This window comes from Vicugna pacos, chromosome 21, assembly GCF_048564905.1.
Source record: "Vicugna pacos chromosome 21, VicPac4, whole genome shotgun sequence".
Taxonomy (NCBI): domain Eukaryota; kingdom Metazoa; phylum Chordata; class Mammalia; order Artiodactyla; family Camelidae; genus Vicugna; species Vicugna pacos.
This window is the reverse complement of record NC_133007.1, coordinates 24,781,293-24,805,858: the sequence shown is the minus strand read 5'-3', so window position 1 is coordinate 24,805,858 and position 24,566 is coordinate 24,781,293. Positions and strand designations below refer to the sequence as shown.

Here is a 24,566-nt window from a genome sequence, read left to right as displayed (position 1 = left end):
AATAGTTTTACAGATGGAAGAGACCCTTAATGTCACATACTCCACCTCCAGGATGTCCCCTATTCTTGTAGTTTTTTGAATTCCCAAACCTCAAAACTGGTTGTCTAACCTTAGTCCTTCCTGTTGTACACTGGCCTCTATTTTGGCTCTATAAATGAAAAAAATACAGATTATATTTGAATTTAAGGATTCCAACAGACCCGAAACACAAGGTGACCCACATAGAACAAGACCTTCCAGAAGCACCGGGATGACAATTTCCACGAATTGGAGAGGCCACGCATGCGCAGTAGAGTTAAGGGCATGTCGAAGCGAATGAAGGCGTGGCCTCTGCCCGAATTCAAGATGGCTAGGAGGACAGTCCGCCCTCGCTGCGGGGGCCGGGGGAGAGGCCAAAGATTCAGAACGCCATTGGTGGAGTTGCCCACCATTTATCCCCGCCCCCCTCAGGGGGTGGGAATGACAGCGTCCCAGTTTCCGGTTCCGGTAGTACCGGGAGTCCGGTCGAGATGGAGGAAGATGCGACCCCAGGCCGTCAGTCGCTGGGTACAGAGGATAGAGTGGGAGCTGCGGCCTAGAGGTCCGCGCTTGGAGTTCGCCGCAGACGCGGCGGAACCGCCCTGATCTGAGAAGGTAAGAAACCACCGGCTTAGGGTGCCTGAGGACTAAGGTCTCCAAAGACCTGGACCTGTCCAGGAGGCAGCGGGTGTCTACAGTGCCCGGCTGCAGTTCCGTGGGAGCCCGCCACGCAGTTTTGGGATTGAGGGACAACTCCAACGAGGCATCTCTTCCTGTAGGAGGAGTATGAGGGTCACTGACAGCGAAAGGAGCATGGCGAGAGGCCTGGCAGGGGCATGTCCGAGGATCCAGAGGCGGCTGTGTGGGGGCCAGGACAGAAGCTGCATAAAGGGAGTGTCATGTGGAGTAGGTGAAGAGGATTGTCATGTGGTGTCTGGCATGAGGGATCATGTGGGCACCTACGGAAGACCAAAGGAAGGCTGGGTGGGAACCTCATCATGTCCAAGGGGGGAGATTGTCTTTAAGTGAGGGCTTGGAGACACACCAGGGATCTTCTAAGGAAATGCATATTCATTAGGACAGGTGGGCAAGCATGTAAATATATTCACGTATATGTGGTAGGAGGCAGAGCCTTGATGCAGATGCAGTAAGAAGAACAGAGGAATGGAAGGAGGAAGCAATGATCTTTTTCCCAGCACAGAAGTGGGGACTAAATCGCATGGGTGTCTTGTCAGGAGTTGTAGAGGTGATTTGATTTGGAGTTGTTGACTGAAAAGATCTGAATGAGTCTAGTAGTCATCATTGGGCCCAGTCCTGGTGCGAGGTCAAGATGGAGTCAGAGGGCTCCTAACCTAGTCATAATGCTCCTGGTCTCCCTGAGTAGTTGTTATCATTGTATAATACTGACAATTCTTAATAATTAAGGCAGTACTTTCCAAATTCTGATATACATATTAATCACCCAGAGATCTTGGGTAAATATCGACTCTTATTCAGCAGGTCTATGGAGCATCCTGAAATTCTGTATTTCTAAGAAGCTCCCAGGTGATGCCCATGCTACTGGTCTGTGTAGCACTCTGAGTAGCAAGGATTTAGAGCAGCACTGTCCAGTAGAGCTTTCTGCAGTGATAGAAATGCTTTGCTGTTAATAAAATGCTTTCACACATACCAGCTCATGTGAGTTGCACCACACTGTTACATAGGTATGGCAGGCTTTATTAGCCCCATTTCACAGATGAGGAAACTGAATTTCAAAGAAGTGACTTGGTTCCAATCCTACTAGTAAGTAATGGAAATGGAATTTGGATCTCCTGGCTACTAGTCTTCTTTCCACTGAATGACCTTACCTTCCAGGTGACACCACCTTGTCCTAAACCAGAACCTTATTCAGAACCTGGTGAATAGTCTGCTGTGATTTTTCTGGTACTGGGAGAGTGGAAGTGGATAGGAGTACCCACCTGGGGCCAGTTTGTCTTTTTCCTCTGGTGGGTTCAGCAGTGGGGGCTCTGCCTCTGGCATCTCATTTGATGACTTCAGGACATCCTGGGTCATCTGCTGGGTCTCCATATGAGGTACTGTAACCTTTGTGCCTGAGCCATATTAAAAAGACAGGGGAAAATTCAGAATTGGAGCCATGCACACAAGTAAGGGTTTGGGAAAGAGCCACAAAGAAATTGGGCAATTGGGTTGGAAGAAGGGAAGACTGAAGAAAGTTTGCATACAGGTATATGCAAGGATGATTTTTCAGAGAGTGTAACACAAGGAACTGGTTTTGATATTTCAGCGGGAAGTTTCAAGTTTATATAACAAAGAGCAGGTTGAGATCCCAACTTTTAGGAGTAGCCCCACCTTTCAAAGGGGTAGAGGGTGTGGGTGCAGTGCCTTCCCCTTCAGTTGAAGGAGCTCATCCCTCTGTGTCATGACCCTTAGTGGTTCCTTCCATCACCGCGGCAATGGTAGAAGTTACCTGCTTCGGCCGTGGAGAGTCCTCCCTTCTTTCTGAGAGTTTAAAATAGACTGGCACACATGAGAGATGCAGGAAAGCGGGGAAATGGGGCTCTGGGGGCTGCTGTAGGATTTCTCATCAGGAGATGTTGGTACTCTGTCATTCAGGTTGACAAGTTGAGATGACGCCCACAAAACCAGGTCCTGGAACAGAGTCCTTCGTTGCTCTGCCTCTCTGCCCTGCGTAGCACGCAGTATCCATGAGCTGGGCCGAAGCCCTCCTGCTTGAGCCTTGCTGTATTTGTCTTGTGACAACAACGCGCCCGCTCAGCCACTCAGCTCAGTTACTCCACATGCACACTGGGAAAGCAGGGACAGCTCTTGGTTTCTCTGAAACAAAGCTGAGAGAAATCCCTGGGCATCTGCAGGGCCAGGAGCTCATGCTTAACCCGTGGGTGACTGGCAGTCATGAAGGCATTAATTCTGCCTCCCATGGGTGGAAATGACTTGGCTTTAGACTGAACAGAGTGATTTGTGTTGGAACTTCTCAACTCCCATGGGGTAGAAGGCATGATGGAGTAAAGAATAAGACTTGGCTCATATCCTGCCTCCACCACTGACCAGCTGTGTGACCTTGGCCCTCATTCTTTTAACTTATCTGTGTCTTTCTTTCCTCGTTTAGCAAAAGTGCCTGACCGTGCACAGGTTAAGATGTAAGGATTGCATGAGGTAATAGGTACTCAGTAAATCATAGTGTCTCTCCCTTTCTCTCCTCATCTCTCAGTGGAAATGGAAACATGTCCTTGGGGCCCTGGATGACAAACACCCTGTTTGTCAGTGATACAGTAATCCCCTTCTCTTGAAGGCCTCCAAGGAGAAGATTACCCTGCTGGACTTGGTGGTGTTCCAGGCTGAGGCTGCAGGAAGGACCACTTTTGCCTACAGCAGTGGCACATCAGTGTTCCAGGAGTTCTCCTGCTAGAACGCCATCTCTAGCTTATTTCCCGTGGTCAGATTCTCCATTCTGATCAACCCAGTTGTTTCAAGCCACTGTTCTCTCCCTTTCATGGTCCACATGTATTCCTCCCTTCAGACTGCTTTCTCCTCATCCAGGAAGCCTGTCTTGGTTATATGTGCCTCATCTTGATGCCGAGGTTTTCCCTCATCTCACGTGTACTCAGTTTGCACTGCAGGTAACTTGTACTTCAATGAAAGTGATACAGTCCAGCTCAGGGAATTCCAAAAAGCTAACCTTGCTTCCCCTCTGACTTCCATGGTAAACCAAGAAGCTACTCAGGCCAGTTGGGACCTTTGGTTGGGGAAGGTGGTTGAAGACATTCTGGTTATACACTCGACATGACGTTTCTCGAGGCACTGGCGCCGGGACTGCTTGTGTAGAGTATTTCAGCTCTCTGGAGTTGTCCTTTTGATGTGGCCACCTCCTTTCTGAGCCTCTAGGGGTTTGTCTCTAAGTTCAGGGAGCCCTTGACTTCTCACTTCTTGGAATTTAACTTCCCATGTTCCCCTTCTGGCTGCATAATGTCAGTATCTTACACAGGAGCAGGTTACATGGTCACTAAGTGTATGTCCAATATATCATGTCCTCCCATTTGACATTTCTCAAGTTGGAAGCTCCTGATTTCACACAGTTATTACATTTGTAAGCTTATTAGTTTTGTCAGAAACTTCAGTCACTGGATACACGTAACATGAGAGCCACATGTACATTAATTTGCCCTGGTTTCTTTATCTCTGTATCTTACACCCATTCCCAAGAGGGATTCTGTGTCTCTTTAAAGAGATTGTGAGTTTCTCGAAGGCAGAGTCTGTGTATCTTCTTTGTCACCTGACTTTCCCTTCATTATCCAGGACTGAGATTATGATCTATATGCTTGGGGATGAAAGAGGTCAATCATGTTTAGTTCTCAGGATTCTTCAGGGAAGCTGTTTAGATCTCAGGTGGTTCTTTTCTTTCTCTAGAGTGAGTTATCTAATAACCAAAGAGGACTTTGACCTTTGACTTGTTCCTGACTTTTTGACTCCTTTCATTGGAGGGAAGGGAGGTTTTGGGGGGGTGCCCTGTGGAGAGAAAGCCCCACTTGCCTTCCTCCCCACACTTTCTTCTAATGCACACTGGAGAAAACATAAGTGTAGTGAGTGTGGGTCAGGGGAGCTCAGAGGGGCCAGCATGGGAAGCCAGAAATAAATAAAGGTCAGTAAACTGGTAAATGGTGATAAAGGAGGCACCCTGCTGAGGCTCAAAAGCCAAAGGTCATGCCTCCTCAGTAAGCCTAGGAGCATCAAAAATGGAGCACTTTCCTTTAGCCTTTAGGAACCTCCTGAATGTCACTTAGTGACATCCCATTAGCCCACTTAAAGACCTTCCATCCTGCCAGGTGGTCAGTCTTTCCACAGCATCCTGAGCTGTCCGGGTGAGCTAGAGAAGAAAAAAGAGAATGGACCATGACACCAGGGCTTGGGGAGAGGCAGAGAGATCGGAATAGATGATCTAATAAGTTGGGGGTAGGGAGCCTAGGTGGGAGAGGGGCCAGAGGAGTCACTGAGGTAAGGAATAATTTTCAGAAGAGGGGACCTGAATTGGGACTGACTGGTGGTAAAGGAGAGAGGAAGGGACAGAATCCTGATCTGTGAAGGAAGACTTAGGCAGGGGTTGGCAGAACCAGGCTGGGTGACCTCTAAGCTTTGGGGAGGTGAGTACCTCAGGAAATGAAGCCTGAGAATGGGGTTTCAGAGCCTAGCCAGGACGGGAGAGTACAAATTATGATCTCTTTCACAGTCCCTCCACCCTGCTCAAATCCCCAGGTCTTCAGGCACCATGGAGGACAAACGTAACATCCAGATCATTGAGTGGGAACACCTGGACAAGAAGAAGTTCTATGTGTTTGGCGTGGCAATGACAATGATGATCCGTGTCAGCGTCTACCCATTCACCCTCATCCGCACTCGGCTGCAAGTTCAGAAAGGCAAAAGCCTCTACCATGGGACCTTTGATGCCTTCATCAAGATCCTACGGGCGGATGGTGTGACTGGCCTCTACCGGGGATTTTTGGTCAACACCTTCACCCTCATATCTGGCCAGTGCTATGTAACCACTTATGAGCTCACCCGGAAGTTTGTAGCTGACTACAGCCAGAGCAACACAGTCAAATCACTGGTGGCTGGTGGCTCGGCCTCTCTTGTGGCTCAGAGCATCACGGTGCCCATCGATGTGGTCTCCCAGCACCTGATGATGCAGCGCAAGGGTGAGAAAATGGGCCGCTTCCAAGTGCGAGGGAATCTAGAGGGACAAGGGGTAGTTGCCTTTGGCCAAACCAAGGACATCATCAGGCAGATCCTCCGGGCTGACGGACTTCGTGGCTTCTACCGAGGCTACGTGGCTTCACTGCTTACCTACATCCCAAACAGTGCTGTCTGGTGGCCCTTCTACCACTTCTATGCAGGTAAGCAGGGCCAGGACAGTGGGGGTGGAGGATGGGTTTCTGATGGGGCTGAGATGCTGTTGCTCTGTGTATGTTGGAGCAGGAGATTTAATGGGAGAATGGGTCATTCATACAGCAGACATTTGAATTCAAAAGGATTCAAAAATAAATAAGACATGATTCTTGCTTTCAGGGAGCTACTATTATACTGGAGGGAATCAGACAAGTAAAATATATGGCTGTAGAATATAGAGCATGTTCTGTGTGCATTAGAATCAACTGGGGTTAGTGGAATATTGGCAGAGAATTAGAAGGTGAGAAGGGACAAAATCCATGAGATTTAAAGATGAAATCAATGGGTAATAGTGAGCTTTTGAATTGGATGCCTTTCCTCAGATCAAGATGTGATACAACCCTGAACCTCTCTACTCCTATCATGTGTTTTTGTTCACAAGACATTACTTGTTAAATATTTGCCAGAAATAGGATCACTGGGTCAAAAGATAAATTTTTGAGGGCCTCAGTCAACATACTGCCAGATTTCCTTCTGAAAGGGCAAAGCACATTGCCAGGAGCAGGACCTGTTTGTGCCTGCTCCCCTGCGACGTCCACAGCCTTGGGTAACTGCCAAACTCCACTCAGGGCAGTCTGTGCTTGCAGCCTTCCTAGTGCCTGCTGCTGGCTCCCAGCCCTTGGCAGTAGGCATTCTGTCCCATCCCACCTGGAATTTTTTTGACCAAGTTTTGTAATGACTTCCTAACCTACAATCGTGTTTCTATGACACTGTTTACTTTTCCATTTTTCTAATTGTACTTTTTTTTTTTAATAGCTCTGTGTCTTTCTTCTGTTTAACATAGTCCGGAGTATTTGGTAAAATTCAGATACCTGAACTTCACCCCGACTCTCTGTATCAGATTCTTTGGGAACGGATGCTGGCGATCTTAGTGTTAGAGGAACTTCCTAGGAAATGTGAGCATTTTCTCTGGAGTCTGTCTTCACCCTTCTCTCCTCATTTGATTTCATTTACAATTAGAGTGGTCCTTTTCTAATATGTCCAAAATCTCTATTTCTGTTCCCAAACTAAGCTGTCCAGAGCTCTGGACAGACATTCTGACTGTTGGACCTTTCGACTTGGAGGCATGCATTTACATCTGAAATTTTATTCAATTAACTATTTTTCATCCCAAGCTGGCTTTCCCTTCTGATTTACTTTTGTGTGTGGGCAGCCACGTTATTCTCTAAGTCACTGAGACTGAAGACTTGTGCTTGGCCACTCCCTCTTCCTTGTCCCCACATCTAGTCGTGGTGACCCTGGTATGTCTTGCCCAACTTTCTCTCCAGTCCCACTGCCTTTCCTGGAAACCGTGCTCTGTTACTTTCCGCCTGGATGGCCACATCAGCCTTCTAGCTGTTCCAGGTCTCTTCCTTCCCACCTACACACGCCTCCCTAATGGATTAATTTTAAACCCTGGTTGTGGCTCCCACTGCTTGCTGAGTAAAACCCAAACTCTTCAGGTTAGCTTCACCCTCCCTTTACGGTGAAACCTCCTCCTGCTGCCTCCCTGTGCATAGTCCGTGCTGCAGCCAGGCCAGTTAACTCACAATCCGTCACCCATGCTTCCTCTCTCCCACCTCTGCTCTGATCGTATCGTCCCTCTGCTCGATGCCTTCCCGTCCACTTGCCATGGTGAAATCATGACTCACTGCCTCCTCGCCCATCCTGTCCATGTAGTAGCCCTCAACTCAGAAGTGATCTTTCCCTCCTTTCAACCCTCATGTCCTTGCGTCAGTCTTTCTGAAGACAGTTAGAATATTTGCCTTGTGTTATTTGTGTGTGCCTACCTCTTCTATTATGTGGACAGGTTCTTCTTCTTTTTTTTAAACGCCTTTTTCTCAGCATTATTTTGATATAATTGACTAGAAGGGCTCTTGGAAGGGGGTAGAAACTAACATTTATTGAATACCTACTATGTGTCAGGCTGTGACACCACATGTCTCAATGTGGTGAATTGAAAGTTCTCAGTAGATAATTTGCTGAGTGAGAATATTGGCTCTTGCCACTGCGTTTTTCTTAAAATCTCCCAATGCTGCCTTATGGGCATTTAGAATAAAATCTAATGCTTCTCACGGTCAACACAGGTCCATGTGATCTGGCTCCTGCCTGCTTCTCCAGGACTGTCTTGTGCTGCTCTCCCCTTATTCACTCTGGTCCGTCCTCACTGCCCTTCTCTCAGCACCTGAGACACACCATGCTCTAGTCTCACTGCGAGGTTTTTGCAGATACTGTTCTTTCTGCCTGGAATACCCTTTCTCCTGTTCTTTATGGGGCTGGATGCTTCTCATGCTTCAGGCCTCATCATCCATGCCACCTTTGCAAAGAAGACTTCTTTAACTACCCAGTTGGAAAGAGGGCTCTTTCTGTTTTCTTTTTCAGCATCTTGTTTCCTTCATAGCACTTGTCATAATTTGCAATTATTTTATCCCCAACTCCTACCCAGCTCCTTAATTAGACTGTAAGTTCCATGAAGGCATTTCCCTGTCCATTTCTGTTTTATGCCTAATGCTTTCATAGTGCCTGGCATATAATAGCATTAAGTAAATATTCATTTATATTACTTGTCCAAAATCATTTAGCCAGGAGGGACTTAAACCAAATCAGCCTGGGTTTATCTTCTGCCTTGCAGATAACAGATGCCCAATAAATGCTTATTGAATGAACAATGGAAAAGGAAAGACATGGGGGTCTTTCCCCCACCCTCTTGCTTTTGGTTTTTCATCCTCTCCCTAAGCCCCAGGAAAATGGCATGTGTGCATGATTCGAATTGGAATCTGGATCCTGTTGTAGCTTGCAGGCCTTGGGGCCAGTGCAGACAGGCCCACGGAGGTTGGCAGTGCCAGTCCAGATGCTGCCTTCTGATGCTTGCATAATGTCTTCTTCTCTTTCTCTTCAGGAGAAACCAGACACCTATGAGGTAGAGCTGCCAGTTCACTTTGTTTCTGTTTGTATTCTGACCCTGGGGAAGAAAGTGTTTAGAAATTGTGGGGCAAGGTGGTTCTGGTGGGGCTTAAGGAATTCTGCCATGCCGCTGGGACTTGGAAGCACTCTCTTCTGCCCTGCCAACCTCCACCCTTCTAATTGTCCCCTAATCTTTAGTTGCCTAGTTGCAAATACCAAAACTAGAAGCATGAAAAAAAAATTCTTAAAGGTTTTATGGCAACTGAATTGTAGAGAGAAAACTGAGGGGGCTGTGGTGAATCTATTTTATGTCCAATCTCACTCAGAGTAAAAGCCCAAGTCCTTTAAGGCCCTAAATGACTTACCTCTTAGACTTCATCTACTGTTCTTCCCCTCACTCATTCAGCTCCAGACATACTGGCCTTGCTGCCCCTTGAAGATCTCAGGTGCGCTCCTCCCTCAGTCTTTGCACAGGATGTTACCTCTGCTTGAAAAATTCTTTCCACAGATGGTATGGCTTAAACTCTCCTTTAGTTCTTTGCTCAAACTTCACCCTCTACCTTTGGCATTCCTTATCTCCTTTTCCTACTTTATTTCTATCTATAACCAGCACACATCACCTTCTGACATAGCTATATGTTTTGCTTTTTATTTGTTTATTGTCTGTCTTCCCCCACTAAAATGTAAATTTCATAATGACAGGAATTTGAGGCTCTTTTATTCACTGTTGTATCCTCAGAACCCAAGGTGACTGGCTCATGGTAGTCACTCAATAAATTTTTGTTGAAAAAAATGAATGAATTCTTGTCTTTCACCTCCAGAGAGAGAAAAGCAAAAAAAATTCAGTTGCAGGTAAACTTCCCAGTGATACTGGGGATGGGTGAATCTGGGTACCATTCCAATTTCTTCATCAGCTTTTTGAAAAATGAATTTTCCTTTCTTGCAATAGGTTGGAGAAAAGTTCTCACTGCAGGACTTTCTCTTTTAATTGTGATTATTTTTATTTTTAAAAACATTCACATGGTTCGAGATTCAAAAGGAGGAAAGGGTATGCAGTGAAAACGCTCCTTACCTACCACAGTCACCCAGCTCCCTTCCTTAAAGACAATAAGTGTTACCAGTTTTTAATGTATCTTACCAGTTATTCAATGCATGTATAAGAACACATGTAGTGTATGCTTTTCTAGCCTTGAGTTGGGAAAAGTAGAGCATAGGCATAAGAATTTTACATCAGGAAGGAGATTTCTTTCCATCAGATGAAAGGAGTCAGCAAGCAAAGAGGTTTTGAAATACCCTTTTCCACAGGAATTTTGTCCTGTTCAAAATAACTTCTGGAAGGGGCCTGAGGTTTATACACTTTTGTTGGTTCAGAAGGAAGCAAAGATAAGAAAAGATGGGAGTTATGGAGTCTAAGACAGCTAAGGACGGAGGGTTTGTCATCGTTGGGCCAACTGGTAGAAGCAACTTGGGGGTGCATGGGGTGGTACCTCATGTCTTGAGGCATTGTCTTTCCCTTGATTCCAGAGCAGCTCTCGTCCCTCTGTCCTAAGGAGTGCCCTCACATTGTCTTTCAAGCCATCTCAGGGCCTCTAGCTGCAGCCACTGCATCCATCCTCACTAATCCCATGGATGTCATCCGAACCCGAGTGCAGGTAAGACCAATCTTCTCCCCCCACCTCCTCCCAGATAAGCCATTAGAAGCATGATCTTCTGGCCCTCCAGTTCCCCTGACCTCTTTGTGTCATGACCCTCTAGTCTGGCCAGCCTTCTCCTGGTCATCCAAGTCTCTACCTTGTGGTCACAACTTACCATCTGCAGAAACCAGCTGAGCACTGTGAACTACCTAGAATGTTTCTGTCATCCTGTCTGCTGCTTTGCATGCCTCTACTCCTTTACTTGCCCGTATCTCTACGAATTCTTACTGCTGTCTACCTTCCTTTCATCCTGTTAGCATAGCCTATCAACTACCTTTCCCCTACCTTGTAGGTTTATGGTTATTAGAAATATGATTTCAGTAATTTCATCAGTCTTTCTGATTTCTGCACTGGGCTATGAGCTCTCTACAGTGAGCATAACTGTTTTTGAACAGGTTTCACAGCTTGTGTGAATTCAGCACAAACACAGACAATGTCCTTGGTGGTGCTGTCCAGAAATTATAGTCCTGTCTTTTGTCAGCTCAGTGATGATTTCACAGCACCTAGTCCAAGGAAATAGAATCTGAATGATGATGTATAATATACGAATGGTAGGTTTTGCTGTATAAAGCTTTATTTAGGTGGAGAGAACGGGGGAATTTTAATGTCTGATTTGGGTAGCTTAAGAGGATGGCTGTCCAGGAGAGTTGGGTAAAGAGTTGTGGGGAGGAAAATAATTTTAACAGGTTTGGGATGAAGTCAGCTTCCTTGATACCAGAATGTTAGGATGAAGATGGCCGGTAAATCTAGGTACAGTTGACCATTGAATAACATGGGTCACTGACCCTTCATGCAGTTGAAAATCTGAGCATAATTTACAGTTGGCCCTCTGAATCTGTGGTTCCCCATCCATTGATTGTATAGTACTATAGTATTTACTATTTAAAAAAAAAGCATATAAGTGGACCCATGTAATTCAAACCCATGTTGTTTGAGGGTAAACTCTATATTTGTCCCTAGGAAAGAATGCCGCCCCCTCATGACCCCAACATTTGAAAATGAATTGCATCTGATTGGTTTGCAAATAATAAAGTGCACAGGTCCCATCCTTATTCTCTCCTGTGCCTTGTTCTGGGTGTTCCACGAGGAGAATCGAGGGAAAGGACAGGTCTCTACTTTGAGGAGTTCTTAGACTGGAAGAGACAAAGAACACATGAGGACCAGAGCCATAGTTCAAAAAGCCTTTGATGAGGCTGTGGATAAGTGGAGGGTTAGGGGAGCACCGGTGTTCAAAGTACTGGGGAGGAAGGAGGGAATGTGGAGGAGGGTGCTAAAGCAGGCAGGGAGTATGGGGAGATGTTCTTAGTCATAGGGGGGACCACCTTGTGAAGGTCACACAGAATAGGGGGAGGGATGACAGGGAGTGCATCTGTCCTGCATTGGTTGAGGGTCTGAGCAAGGTGGTCTCTAAAGGTGTGGTTTGGTGGCAGAGTACAGGGGCAGATTATTAAGAAAGAAGAGAGAAAAGATTCCTGCCTTTGCCAGGCTTCCAGTGTGACAGGGAAGACAAGTCACGGGATGCATGGGAGATGACAGGGTCGGGAGTGGGGATTCTAGCCGTGGGGGTTCAGAGGGATTGAAATGATCAAAATCAAAATCACTGGTAGAGCTGCAGAGGATCTTAGGGGCGATTTAATCATCCCTGAGACCAGAGAGAAGCACCAAGTCCAGACTCATCAGTCTGTAGTTTATCTAATGATATTAATAAGAGTTAACATTTAGTGAATACTTATATCTGCTAGACACTGTCCTCAGCATTTATAAGTATTCATTTGTTTACTGCTTAGAACAACCACATGAGGTAGGTACTATTAACACTATTTTATAGTTGGGGAAACTCAGGTACAAAGTGTTAAGTAAATAAACTACCAGAGATTATGCTATTAGTAAATTGGGGATCAGAATTCAAACCAGGAAGTCTGGCCCCAGAGCCCATAGTCAATCAGTGTGCTGAACTGTCCCTCAGAAGAATCCAGCACTTTGACTTTCAAGTCTAATTCTTTCCACTGTAGCCTAGGGCAGAGGGAGACTGAGCAGAGGGGCTTTGACTGCAAACCATGGTCTTCCACTGTGTTAACTTTTCCAGGTTGAGGGCAAGAACTCCATCATCCTGACCTTCCGACAGCTAATGGCAGAAGAGGGGCCTTGGGGCCTCATGAAGGGCCTCTCTGCCAGAATCATCTCAGCCACGCCCTCCACCATTGTCATTGTGGTGGGCTACGAGAGCCTCAAGAAACTCAGCCTCCGACCTGAGCTGGTGGACTCAAGACACTGGTAACCAGTGGTGGGGAGAGAAGCCTGCTCTTTCCCATACTACTCTGGGCCAGGGGCAGAGATGAGAAGAGAGCACCTTCTCCAAGTGCCCCTACCACATATCTAGCCCTGCCCTGGGCCAGGTGGCCTGTCTGGGACAGGGACAGAGACTTTGAACTGCTCTTGCTGAAGAGGCTCCATGCCTGGATCCCCTGCCCCCATTATTTTTAATTTTCTTGCCAAACTGGGCTCTCTTACTAAGTTCAGGTACTCAGTCCTGCCCTAAGGAAACCCACCCTCCCCACCAATCCCACTCTGTCCATCCCCTGCTGACCCTTCTCTGCCTTCCCCCTCCATCTGTATCCCTGAGGTCCTGAGAAGAGCTGTACATAGAGCTTGCTTACTACCACTGGTTCCTCCTCTTGGGCTTTCAGCCCAGATTCCAAGCAGCTGCCATCAGCCCTTTCTTGCTTCATCTCTTAGGCTGGCTTACTTTTATTTTGGGACTGAGCTGCCCACCAGACTACTCTGCTTTTCCCTGCCACTGGGGGCAAGGTCCCAGGCACATTTGCACAGGGAGTAGGAGCAGTAAAAACCTCTGGTTCTCCAGAGCACTCGTCCTCTCTTTGGAGAGTTATTAGGTTGGGGAGAACTGTTGATACTTTATTTAGTGTGTGTATTTTTTTGTGAACCAGGCTACTGTCTTAATCCTGCTAAAGCACCAATCCTGCAGTCAGAGCCCACCCCTTCCTCAGACAGGTGGGAAAAAGTAACGTAGCTTTTTCCTCAATCCCGTTCCTTATCCCTCCCAGTGTTCTTAGTCCCAGCAGCCCCAGGACATATAAACTGTTGTTTTCCCCGGCCCAGATGACTACAGTTGTGGGCACAGCTCTAAGTAGATCAGGCTGTCTGGGGCACACTGGACTTGGAGCACTACCATGAAAAGTCAGGTTGAGAGAATAGTTGGTTTGGAAAGCGACAGGAGGGTATGTGTGCCCTAATGCATCTCTCTCGACCAGCTGAGCCAAGCCTAGGATAGGGCAGTGGACGTTCTCAGTCCCAGGCAGACACATGTCATGACAGACACATATACACCCCAATCACTTGGACTCACAGAAACAGATATTGTCTCACAATAGGAATCTCTGAGATGTGGAACCTTTTTTTTTTTTCTCCTCAATGTTAGAAGTCATCCAGGTCATGGTACCCTCTGGAGGGATGCTTGAAAGAGAGTAAAGAGCGGGTCAGGAGGTCACCCAATACCAGGACCACTGCACTTACCAGCCTGATACTGCCGAGATTATCTGTTGAAGCTCTCAGGAGCTAGATGAGTGCTCCCTCCTGCCCTCTTCCCCACCCCAACCTCCTGTACCAAGCCTGTGTTGCAGGTGAGGAGAGGTGCAACAAACAGAGTGAAAAGAAGGCATATCCAACCCCGCACTTGTACTTCCGACATCTGGCCTGGATGACCCTTCAGACTTTCTTATTGGTCCACCCCCTTGGAAAGGCCATGGTGCCAATTTGAAAGGTGCTAGCTACCTGAAGCCTTGATATTTCTATGGCTGCCCCACATTCTGTCCCCCGGGCCAGATCAGAAGCTGAATTCTCTACCTTCACCAACCACCACTGCCCATCTTGGTCTCTTATCTTTATGGTTATTTTCTCTTTCACTTACATTTTTCCCTTCTTGCACTTTGTCAAGAGTCCTCCAATTTCTTTTCACAAATGGTCGTCCAAAGGGTTGGGCCCACAATTCATTCTGAATCTTCCTGCCTCTCAGTCATGCCTTTACCCTAAGAACCATCAACATATTAGAAGCCAGGTGTCCCTCCTCTCTCTTTAAGCTCATCCTAGTGAGACCTTTGGAAATTGCTTTTCTCAGCTCCACCCCTTCCCCTCCCTAGAAACTTATCTTCAGTCCTTCCCCACTATTGCAAATGGTGGACAGGAGGTAGTCTCTTGCTTCTCATGTCTTAGGATGTTTCTCCCTCCCACACTCCTCCAGACTCTCTTTCTTCTGTTTTATTTTCTTGTACAGTATTTCAGTATTTCACCTGTTCTCTGTCTCTCTCTCTCACACACACACACACGCACACACACGAGTTTTAAAAGATGATGTGCATATACTAAACGGGACCCCTGGCCCCTACTTTCCCATCTAATATTTTAGGGACTAGGACTGGGTTTGGTTAAAATATGTCTATGTCTTGGTGGGGATGGGACAGTGGGCTTCTATTTTCCCAGGACCATGAACTGGACCAGCTGGAATTTTTGATTATTTGTCCGTAGCCAAACATTGAAAGAATTTTTCGGGAGACGGCAAGATGGGACACCTGATGGGAGTACTGAAGGACAGGGGAATGAAAATGCAGATGCAGTTAACATTTGATAAAGTAGACTTGTGGATACTAAGAGCGAACACTCACTGTTGCACTGTACGAAGTCTCTGAAATGTAATTAAACGTTTTTATTGAGTCCCTGAGCTTTGCGCTTATTTTGACCGCTTACCGAGAAAGCTCGTTTGTATAACCATCTCCGGCAGTTTCCCCTCCCACGTCCGTGGCTCGGGATAGACATTCCGCTGCTTCTAATCGGCGGCGCCCAGTGCTGGGAGCGGCCAATCAGGGCCTTCGGTGGGCGGGGCGGCCGGGCCAGTTAGCTTTGACGGTTCTACTTCAACATGGCCGAAGCGGGCAGCGTCAATGTAGGCAGCGGCCGTGAGGAAAAAGAGCCTGAGGGACTGTCTCAGGAATCTGCGTCTACCGGCACTACTTTTTCGAGGGTGAAGCTGTTCGACACCATGGTGGACACTTTTCTCCAGAAGTTAGTCGCTTCCGGGAGGTAAGGTGGAGGAACTACGACTGAGGGCAAATCTCACAGTGGCTTGAGGCGGGCGAGAGGCAAAGAAAGTTTGTCCCGCCAAAGTCTAAATCCCGCGAGACCAGGACGGCCGGAGGGAACAACATCTCAGTCACGTGGGTCTCGGGGTTCGCGGGTTATTGACTGGCTGTCTTTCAACGCTCAATTCCTGAGCCTCGGGAAGTCACGTGATGTTTACCAACACACGTAATGTAGAGCAGACCTGGGACAACTAGCTACTACTTCCTCCAGTAAATCTAGTTTGTTGTATGCTTGGTTTTTAGTAAGCCTAGTTTTGACTGCAGATGGTTGAGAGGAAAGATACGGGCTTTGGAAATAGATCAGGATGGTTAAGGGATTCCACTCTGAGGAAGTGACATTGATCTGAAACTTAAAGAATGAGAGAGAAATAGCTTGTTGAAGAACTAGAGAAAAAGCTTATAGTAACCCGGGGACAGCTTGTGCCCTTGCCCTGAGATGGTCAGGGCGTTTTTGGAAACTGTCAGAAGCCTTCTTGTCTATAACATAGTGATCAGAGTAAGAGTAAAATCAGAGGAGGGTGGTCAGGCAGGTGACAGCCGTATGCATGGCCTAGTTTACATGTGATAAATTTGATAAAATATAATTTGTAATTATTTTTATGGACCATTTATGACACACCATCAATATATGTCCAGGCAAGCTCTCTTCTTTGATTGATTGATTGATTTTCCCTTACTCATTCTTGCTCCCCGCTCCCCTCCCCATAGGCCCTGCTTTCTACTGGCTGTACATCCTCCATTTTTTCATATATTTCTATACAGATATTTATTAGCTATCTACAGTGTCCCAGGCTCTGTTCTAGGAGCTGGAGATACAGCAGTGATTAAAATAGGAAGGTCGCTGCTCTCGTGGAGTAGACTTTCTTGTGCCATAAAGAAAACTAAATCAGCGTAAAGGAAGAAAGAACAATGGGGAAGGGGTCTGGGTTAGTGTGAGTGCAAGGAAGTGATATTTGTGTTTGCATCTTTGTAAAATTGTTGTTTTGTCTGTGTATGTTTTAAGTTTATATGAATGATAATCATGCTGCATATGTCTTTTTTCATTCAACATTTTTTTTAAAAAAAGATCTGACCATTATATGTGCATATGGTTCAGAGTTTCTCAGTGCTGCTCGTCATTCCGTGATAAGCATTCGGCGCTTACCTATTTCCTGTTATAGATACCTGATTGCTTCCAATTCCTTCCTCCACAAATTAGGCCAGGGTACATCCCTCACAGACTAGTGCTAGAATTTCTCTGCGATGTAAAATGGAGCAGGGTCACCAGATCCAGGGGTTTACACCTACCTATGTTTTGTCAGATCGCTTTCCAGAAAAGCTGGATAGGAAAAGCTGTTCCTATCTCCTACATCCTCACCATCTCTGGGTATCCACCATTATAATATTTGCCATTCTGAAGGTGTGCAAGGGGTATTTATTTTAATTCACACATCCCTAATTCCTCACAGGTGTGGACATTTCCTCATATGCCTCATTAGTCGTTTGGCTTCCTCTTCTGCTAACTGCCTACTCATTTCCTCTAGCTTTTTTTTTTCCAGACCTTTTCTTTTTTTTAATTGGAGGTTTTGGTTGATTTGCAGGATTTCCTGGTATAGTCTAGATATGAATCCTTTGTCAGTTTTAGACTGAAGAAGGAAATAGCTATCTCTATGTTAACTTTGTCTATAATGGCCTGTGAGGAACAGAAATCATTAATTAAATTAAAAATAACACAGATTTTAGTTGTTTACGCTTTACCCCAGGAAGATGAAGCAGAAAGAGAAATGTAGTCATCCCAGGGGACCCTCTTGCAAGCTATATGAATACTCATGACTCTTCTCAGCCTTTGTACCAACTCAGCGTCAATTGTTAAGTATTGCCTAATCAATTTCTATTTTTAAACCCTTAATTTTTTGGTAATTACTTCATGTTTTTCATCCTATGGTTTGTGCTTTTGGGGTCTTGTTTATAGAGGCTATACCCACACCGAGGTCATAAAGATAACCTCCAGTGTTTTCTTCTGTTGGCTACTTTATCATTTTGTTCTGTATTCTCAATCTGTGATCTGTCTGGGTTCAGGTGTAAAGTGGTGGTCTCAGACAGTCTTATTTTTTTTAGTTTTCTCAATCATTGTCAACTAAACAGTTCACTTATCCCCATTGCTTTATGGGGTCTCCTTTATCATATGGCAATGATATGCCCGTTGTGCCCCTGGGTCTCACTTCTGCCCCAGTAATCTGTTTGCCTGTCTTTGTGCCAGTGCACATAGGTTCTTAATACCAGGCCTCTGTAGGAAACTTAAGTCTGGTACAGAGAGTCCCTCTTCTCTTTAAAATTGTCTCAGCTATTTGGGAACCTTGGTTTTTCCTTATAAACTTTAGAATGAAATTTTCTGGTTCCTGAAAACATTCAGCTACAATTTTTGGTACATATTTTTGGCAAATTAAGGAAATCTGTCTCATTCTAATTTTCTGAGAGCTATTAAAAAGATCATAATTAATTGTTGAACTTTATCAAATCTTTTCTTCCCCAGTTAAGATGATTTTTCTCTAGTTCATTATTGTTCATGATCTACGTTGGTAGATTTTATGGAAGTTAAACTATCTTTGTATTCTTGAAATAAATCTACTTGATTGTGATGCATTTAAAAAATATAGTTGGATTTAATTAGATCAGTGTTCATATGCTCATAAGTGAAAAGGGCCTATAATTTCTTTCTTCTTTCACTGTTCTTATCGGCTTATAGAATGAAGGATAGATTAGCCATATACAAGGAGTTGGAGAGTACTCCCTCTTCTGGAGCAGTTTATATGAGATCGAAATTATCTATTCCACAGTAGTTTGGAAGAGCTTATTTACACTCAGAACTTTTTGAGGTTGTCCAGGACTGCCAGTATTATGTTAAACAGCAGTGATGCAGTAGGGATCTTTGTCTTGTCCTCAAAGTGTCTCCATAAGGTCTGTTGCAGGTTTTTGGTGTAATTGTTTCTTTAATGGCTACAAGTCTGTTTAGATGTTATTTCTTCTTGTGACAAATTTGCCACTTTACCTGTCCCCTCCCTCCGAAATCTGTCTCTGTTGTGTGTTATATTTTATTAACTTGTAACTGTTCAAACTATTTCAAATTATTATTATTTTAATTTAATTTTCATTTCCCCTTTTTCCATTATATGCTGCTTCTCTTTTTTAGACTTTATGTAGCCAGAGTTCTATTTTATTAATCTTAAAGAATCAGTTTTCTTTTTTTCCTTAATTTCTGTGTTTTGAGGCTATTGTTAGTCTCTTTATCTTCAGAATCTATCCTTGTCTTTTTTTGTTTGTTTGTTTTTTATTTCTTAAGATTTGTTTTGTTAGTCTCTTCCCAAATTCTTGAGTTGATCATTTAACTCTTCTTTTTCAGTCTTTTTTGTTTTCTGAAAAATGTGTTTAAAACTAAATTTTCGTTTAATTATTGCTTTTGCTGGTTTCTACAAATTCTTATATCGAATATTTTGATAGTCATTTATGTTTTTTAATTGCTATTTAATTCATATACCATTAAATTCACCTTTTAATGTGTACAATTAGTATATTCACAGTTGTACAACCGTCACTACTGTCTAATTCCAGAACATTCTTATCACCGCAGAAACTTGTGTTCATTAGCAGTCACTCCCCATTTCTCACCTCAATCTTCCAGCTCCTGGTAGCCATTTATCTACTTTTTCTCTCTATGGATTTGCCTATTCTGGACATTTCATATAAATGATACCGTACAAGATGTGGTCTTATGTGTCTGGCTTCTTACATTTAGCTTAATGATTTCAGCGTTTCCCCATGTTACGGCACGTATTAGTACTTCACTCCTATTTATACCTGAATAATAATTCCATTGTATGGATATATCACATTTTACTTATCCATTCATCAGTTGACAGACATTTGGAGTTATTTTTACATTTCTTTGTCTCTTATGAATAATGCTGTTAAGCACACATCTGTGAACAAGTGTTTTCAGTTTTTTTGGGATAACTAGAAGTGAAATTACTGGATTATATAGTAACCTATGATTAACTTTTTCAGGAATTGCCAAACTGTTTTCCAAATCAGGTGTACCATTTTATATTTACACCAGCAGTTTATGAGGGTTCTGATTTCTCCACATCCTCACCAATACTTGTTATGCCTGTCTTCTTTATTATAGCCAGTAGCCATCCTGCTAGGTGTAAAGTGGTATCTCATAGTGGCTTGGATTTGCCTTTTCTTAATGATTAATGATGCTGAGCATTTTTTTTTTCTTTGCACTGGAATAATATTTATTTTTTTTTACTTGGCAAAAAGTCAAAGATGCTGAGCATATTTAACGTGCTTCTTGACCACTTGTGTATCTTCTTTGGAGAAATGTCTATTCAGATGCTTTGCTCATTTTTTAATTGGGTTATCTGTCTTTTTATTATTAACTTGTAAGAGTTCTAATTTTGAGAAGTCCAGTTTAGATTACTTACTTATTAATTTTATTTATTTAGGTTAAAAATTACAAAGAATTTTTCTTCGGTTGCTCATGCTTTTAGTGTCATATCCAAAAAACCATTGTGTAATTTAAGGTCACAAAGATTTACACCTATATATTCTCATGATTTTTATTGTTTTAGTTCTTACATTTAGGTCTTTGGTCCATTTTGAGTTAATTTTTGTATGACATGAAAAAGAGGTCCAAATTTCATATTTTAACATATGGACATCCTTGTTTAATTTTATGTACTTTGTCATTTTCCTTATCATTTCTTCTTTTAACCCAGTGATTATAGTAGTATGTTATTTGGTTTCCAGACATGTAATTTTTTTAAGTTATCCCTTTGTGGTGATTTCTAATTTTATCACATTATGGTGAGGTAACACAGTCTGTGTAATGCTGATTTTTTTCAGAACTTTTGGCACTTTGACCCTATATGGCAAGTCTGTGGGCAATTCTGGGGCAATTTTTGTGAATGTTCCATGTGTACTTGCAAAAAGTGTGCAGTTTCTATTTCTTGAGTGTAAAATTCTATACTTATTAGTTTGAGCTTTTAAATTTTATTATTAAAATATTTAATATGCTCATTTAAAAAACCTTTTTGATTAAACCATCCATTTCTTTTTCAAAATCTTCAATCACAATTGTTTATATCTGTTTTCCCCCATAGTCTGTCTTTGTTGCATTATATATGTACGGGTTATTATTTTTATTAGATGCAAGAGAGTTTATTATTCTAAGAGAAATGGAAAGCCATTGATGTTTTTTAAGTCATGACTGATCCTTTTTAAAAATTTTTCATATTTGGGAGATGGCTCTCTGCCGGCTTAAAAATTTATTTATTCATAATGCTCTGAATACAGTGACTGATCTTTAAAAGGTACTCTGACTGCTGTGCAGATAATAGATTGTTGGCAGGACTGTCTTAAGGTCTTTCTAGGCTCTAGACTGATTTTTTTGGGACCCCAGCCCACATGATAATACATTTATTTAAAAAGCATTCAGTGTATTGACTGAGGTGGCGGTTATGCAAGGTTACACATGTGACAAAGGTGTACACACACAAACAAATGATGTATATAACTGTTGAAATCTGAATGAGTTCCGTGGGTTGTACCAGTGTCAGCTTCTTGGTTTTGATACTGTAATATAGTTGTGTAAGATGTTAACAATGTTAACACTGGGGAGGGTACATTTCTTTGCAGTTTCATACAAATCTATAATTATTTCATATTGTGCTGTATACCAGAAATTGACACATTGTAACTGACTGTACTTAAATAATTTTATTTCATGTTTTTAAAAATCAAAAAATATACATATAGTTATTTCAAAATAGAAATTTCAGAAAAGCTTATGTACAAAAGATATTCATTGTAGCATCATGTTCAGTGGGAAATAGTTGGAAACCGTGAAAAATGTCCAACATTTGAAGAAGTTACATAAGTATAACTCCGATAAAATACTATGGAGATATTTAAAATTCTATTTTGAATAATAATTAATTCATGAGAAAATGATCATGTGATAATGGTAAGTTTTAAAATTAGGTTATTGGGGAAAGCATCCACATTCCATGTTAAATATTTTTATCTAATTAAAATTGCAGTTGACTAGTTGACATGTTACATTTTATATTAATTTAAAAACTACTAGTTCAATTTTGAGCTTTTATTTTTGAAGCCATTCCATTATTTTAAAGTCTAAATTTTTTTTTATGCCTTTGAACAGCTTGTTAGGTCAAAGTCCTGTGCCTGGAATGCTTACTGCATTGTGGTAGGGGCTGAAGTAGTCAAGACAAGAGACATGATGTAGGTGAGAGACGTGGGTAGATAGATTAGAGATAGAATGGATTGGAGGGGAAGATGAGAGAAAGGGGAACTCCAAGAGGATGCTGACTCATCATGAGGGTGGTTGAGTGGAGGGTTTTACCATCTGCTGAGATAGGGAAGAAACACTCACCACTGAGCATTGGGGGAGAGCTCTGGGGTTGGACATCACAACATATTTTTGGGTAGGTTCAGTTGGAAATACAAGGCAGCCACACTTCTATATCTCAGCTCTTTTGTTCCCTCGTTCTTCCAGCCCACCAACTGGCAAACCCAACTTCTGTATCCTGTCTGCACTCCTCTGTCCCTACATTGAGCCTCTGAGCAGCACTGTGGAGTCTCACCCATGGTGGAAAATCGTTCCTCCACAAAGTCATGTTCTTCGACCTCAGCTGGGCCCTCAGTGAGCCCATGATCTTCATGCCCACAGCCACTTCTCGGTCCTTGAAATTTCTCCCTTGACTTCCAACACCATTCTCTGCCCCTTTACCTCACTAGCGCCTCCTTCTTGGGCTCCTCTTCCTCCGCTTGTCCCTTAAACGTGTGACCATGGCCCTTTCCTTCTTCACTTACACATGTGCATGATCACATCCCATTCGATACCTTGCTGCCTCTCCTTGTGCAAATGCTTTAGTTCAAGCCCTCACCATCCCTCATGAGATTTTTGCACCAGCCTCCAGACTGGCCCTCCAGCCTCAGTCTTGCCCCCTCCCTCCAGTCTGTGGCTCAGATTTGAGCATGTTCTTCTGCTTCAAATGTTTAATTGGTTCAGGGTTGCTTCCAGAATCAAATGTCAGCTCCTTAGCTTAGTGTACAAGGCCAGTCACTCCTTCTGCCCTCCTGTCTCTCCAGCTGTGGTCAGGGCCAAGGGTATACAGCATATGCACATTTGCTTGCAGGTGCAAACACACACGTGCATGTAAGCTCTTCTGCACTGAGTGCTGCCACTGTCCCCCGACCCTTGCCACCTGCTCTTTCCACTTGCTCCTCCACCTTGCTAGAACATCCTTCCCCTCACTTGGTTAAATAGGAACTTAACGGCTGTTTTCCACATAGAAAGGGCTCAATAAATGTCATGTATGAATACAGGCTTTTAAGATGTATGCAAATACTTGACCCTCTCCCAGGTCATTAAATTGAAAGTCCTCAATCCCAAAGACCAAGTACTTATACTGGGGATAGGAATCTCTACATAGTGAAAGCTAGTTTATTCACATGTCAGTTATCCAAAGGGATATTTAAACCTCAGACTGATTTTCCCTACAACTCAGCATATTTTTGTGTACATGTTAACTTGACGAGGGGGAGCAAATTATATGGTGCACTCCAGAGTGACCGGAAGATTACTGGCCTCCCTGGGCTGTCGGATCTCATGGACCCGTGGCCCTGTCTTCAGTTGGGGTGTCTTCCTTTACTGGGTTGGTGAGGCAGAGACGCCTGAATCTGTCCTTTCTCAGGCTTCAGAATGTAGAAATGTGGCCCCGTTGGAGCTTACCATTTGCGACCTCTCCTTTGTCCTCTGAAAATGAAGCATTCTTTTCTGTCCTCACTGCCTCCTGGACCTTCTGAGAAACAGCTGTTTTTCTGTGTAGCTAAAACAAGAAGATGCGGCTTTGTTAGAAATCAGGACCTGCCAAGAGAGGCAGTCGGTTAGAGGTGGTGTTGGTGGAGCTTCAGTTGAAGTTAGCACTGTTTGGAGGAAAGCTCAGTCTGCCACAGGTACCCATGGCATCTGCAGCTGTGCCACATGTCAGTCCTGGGGCAAGGCGGTGCGGGGCTTAGGGAGAGAGAGGAGATTGACAGCTCTTAAGTTCTTAGATGCCAGACTGGTCCAATGCCTGTCCTGGTCCAGTCTTCCAGCCCGAGATGTGCTGTAGAGTGTGATTTGTGTAAACAGACTTAAAGCCTGTGCCTGACAACGACCAAGGAAGGAGAGCTGACTGCATTTGTACGTCAACTGGTAGAGTTTTAAACTGGTGGCAGAGACTGTTGGTGCTCATAGGAAACAGTTCTTCACAGGAAAAAGAGTGGCTTGATGTATAAAATATTCCGATTAAATAAGTGCTTCAGAAATATCTCACCCTATTTGAATGTGCAGATGCTCTGTGCGACTGACAGTGATTAGTTTCTGCAGTGTGGGTATGACTCATCTGACTGTGGTGTGAGGCTTCAGCCCCATCTTGCTGATTCTCTCTTCATGTGTTTCCAGACCATCCACCTCGCTCTGTCCCCACTGGGTCTGCCTTGCTCGACTCTCCCGTCATCTCAGCTGTGCCTTCTGAGTCCACCCTTACACAGCAGCCTGAGGGAGCTTCTAAAGTACAAATGTGATCATGTCTCACCCCTGCGTAAAACCTTTTTCTAGCTTGTCCCATCATGATACAGTCCAGACTCTCTGTGCCTGGCCCTTCCCTGCCTGACCTACCAGCCTGTAGACTGTGTGTCTTGGAGGCCAAGGACACCTGATCCAGAGGAGATGGCCCCACCATATTCCAGCTGAGTGACCTCCAGCAAGCTTCTCTCTCCCTCAGCGTCTGCATCTGAAAAATGGCCATGGTGA

General features: G+C 44.0%; 2 protein-coding genes across 4 annotated transcripts in view; both read left to right on the top strand.

Annotated features, from left to right (window-relative positions):
• The first annotated feature begins 494 nt into the window (after nucleotides 1-494).
• On the top strand, nucleotides 495-15,288 carry SLC25A44 (solute carrier family 25 member 44). Of its 2 annotated transcripts, none has more exons than XM_015248191.3 (4): nucleotides 495-633; nucleotides 5,287-5,924; nucleotides 10,384-10,511; nucleotides 12,640-15,288. In XM_015248191.3, exons 2-4 carry the CDS (start codon nucleotides 5,300-5,302, stop codon nucleotides 12,829-12,831), a joined length of 945 nt encoding a protein of 314 aa, XP_015103677.1. In that variant the 5' UTR covers nucleotides 495-633; nucleotides 5,287-5,299; the 3' UTR covers nucleotides 12,832-15,288. The 2 variants fall into 2 exon arrangements, with proteins under 2 accessions (XP_015103677.1, XP_006214677.1); XM_006214615.4 differs by having other exon boundaries at nucleotides 5,261-5,924.
• A 168-nt stretch (nucleotides 15,289-15,456) lies between these two features.
• Nucleotides 15,457-24,566, top strand: part of PMF1 (polyamine modulated factor 1) — a 20,685-nt gene continuing 11,575 nt past the window's right edge. For both annotated transcript variants that reach the window (XM_031689120.2, XM_006214613.4), the window contains exon 1: nucleotides 15,457-15,647. In XM_031689120.2, coding sequence (XP_031544980.1) covers nucleotides 15,487-15,647 — 161 coding nt within the window. In that variant the 5' untranslated portion in view covers nucleotides 15,457-15,486. The remainder of the gene's footprint in view (nucleotides 15,648-24,566) is intronic.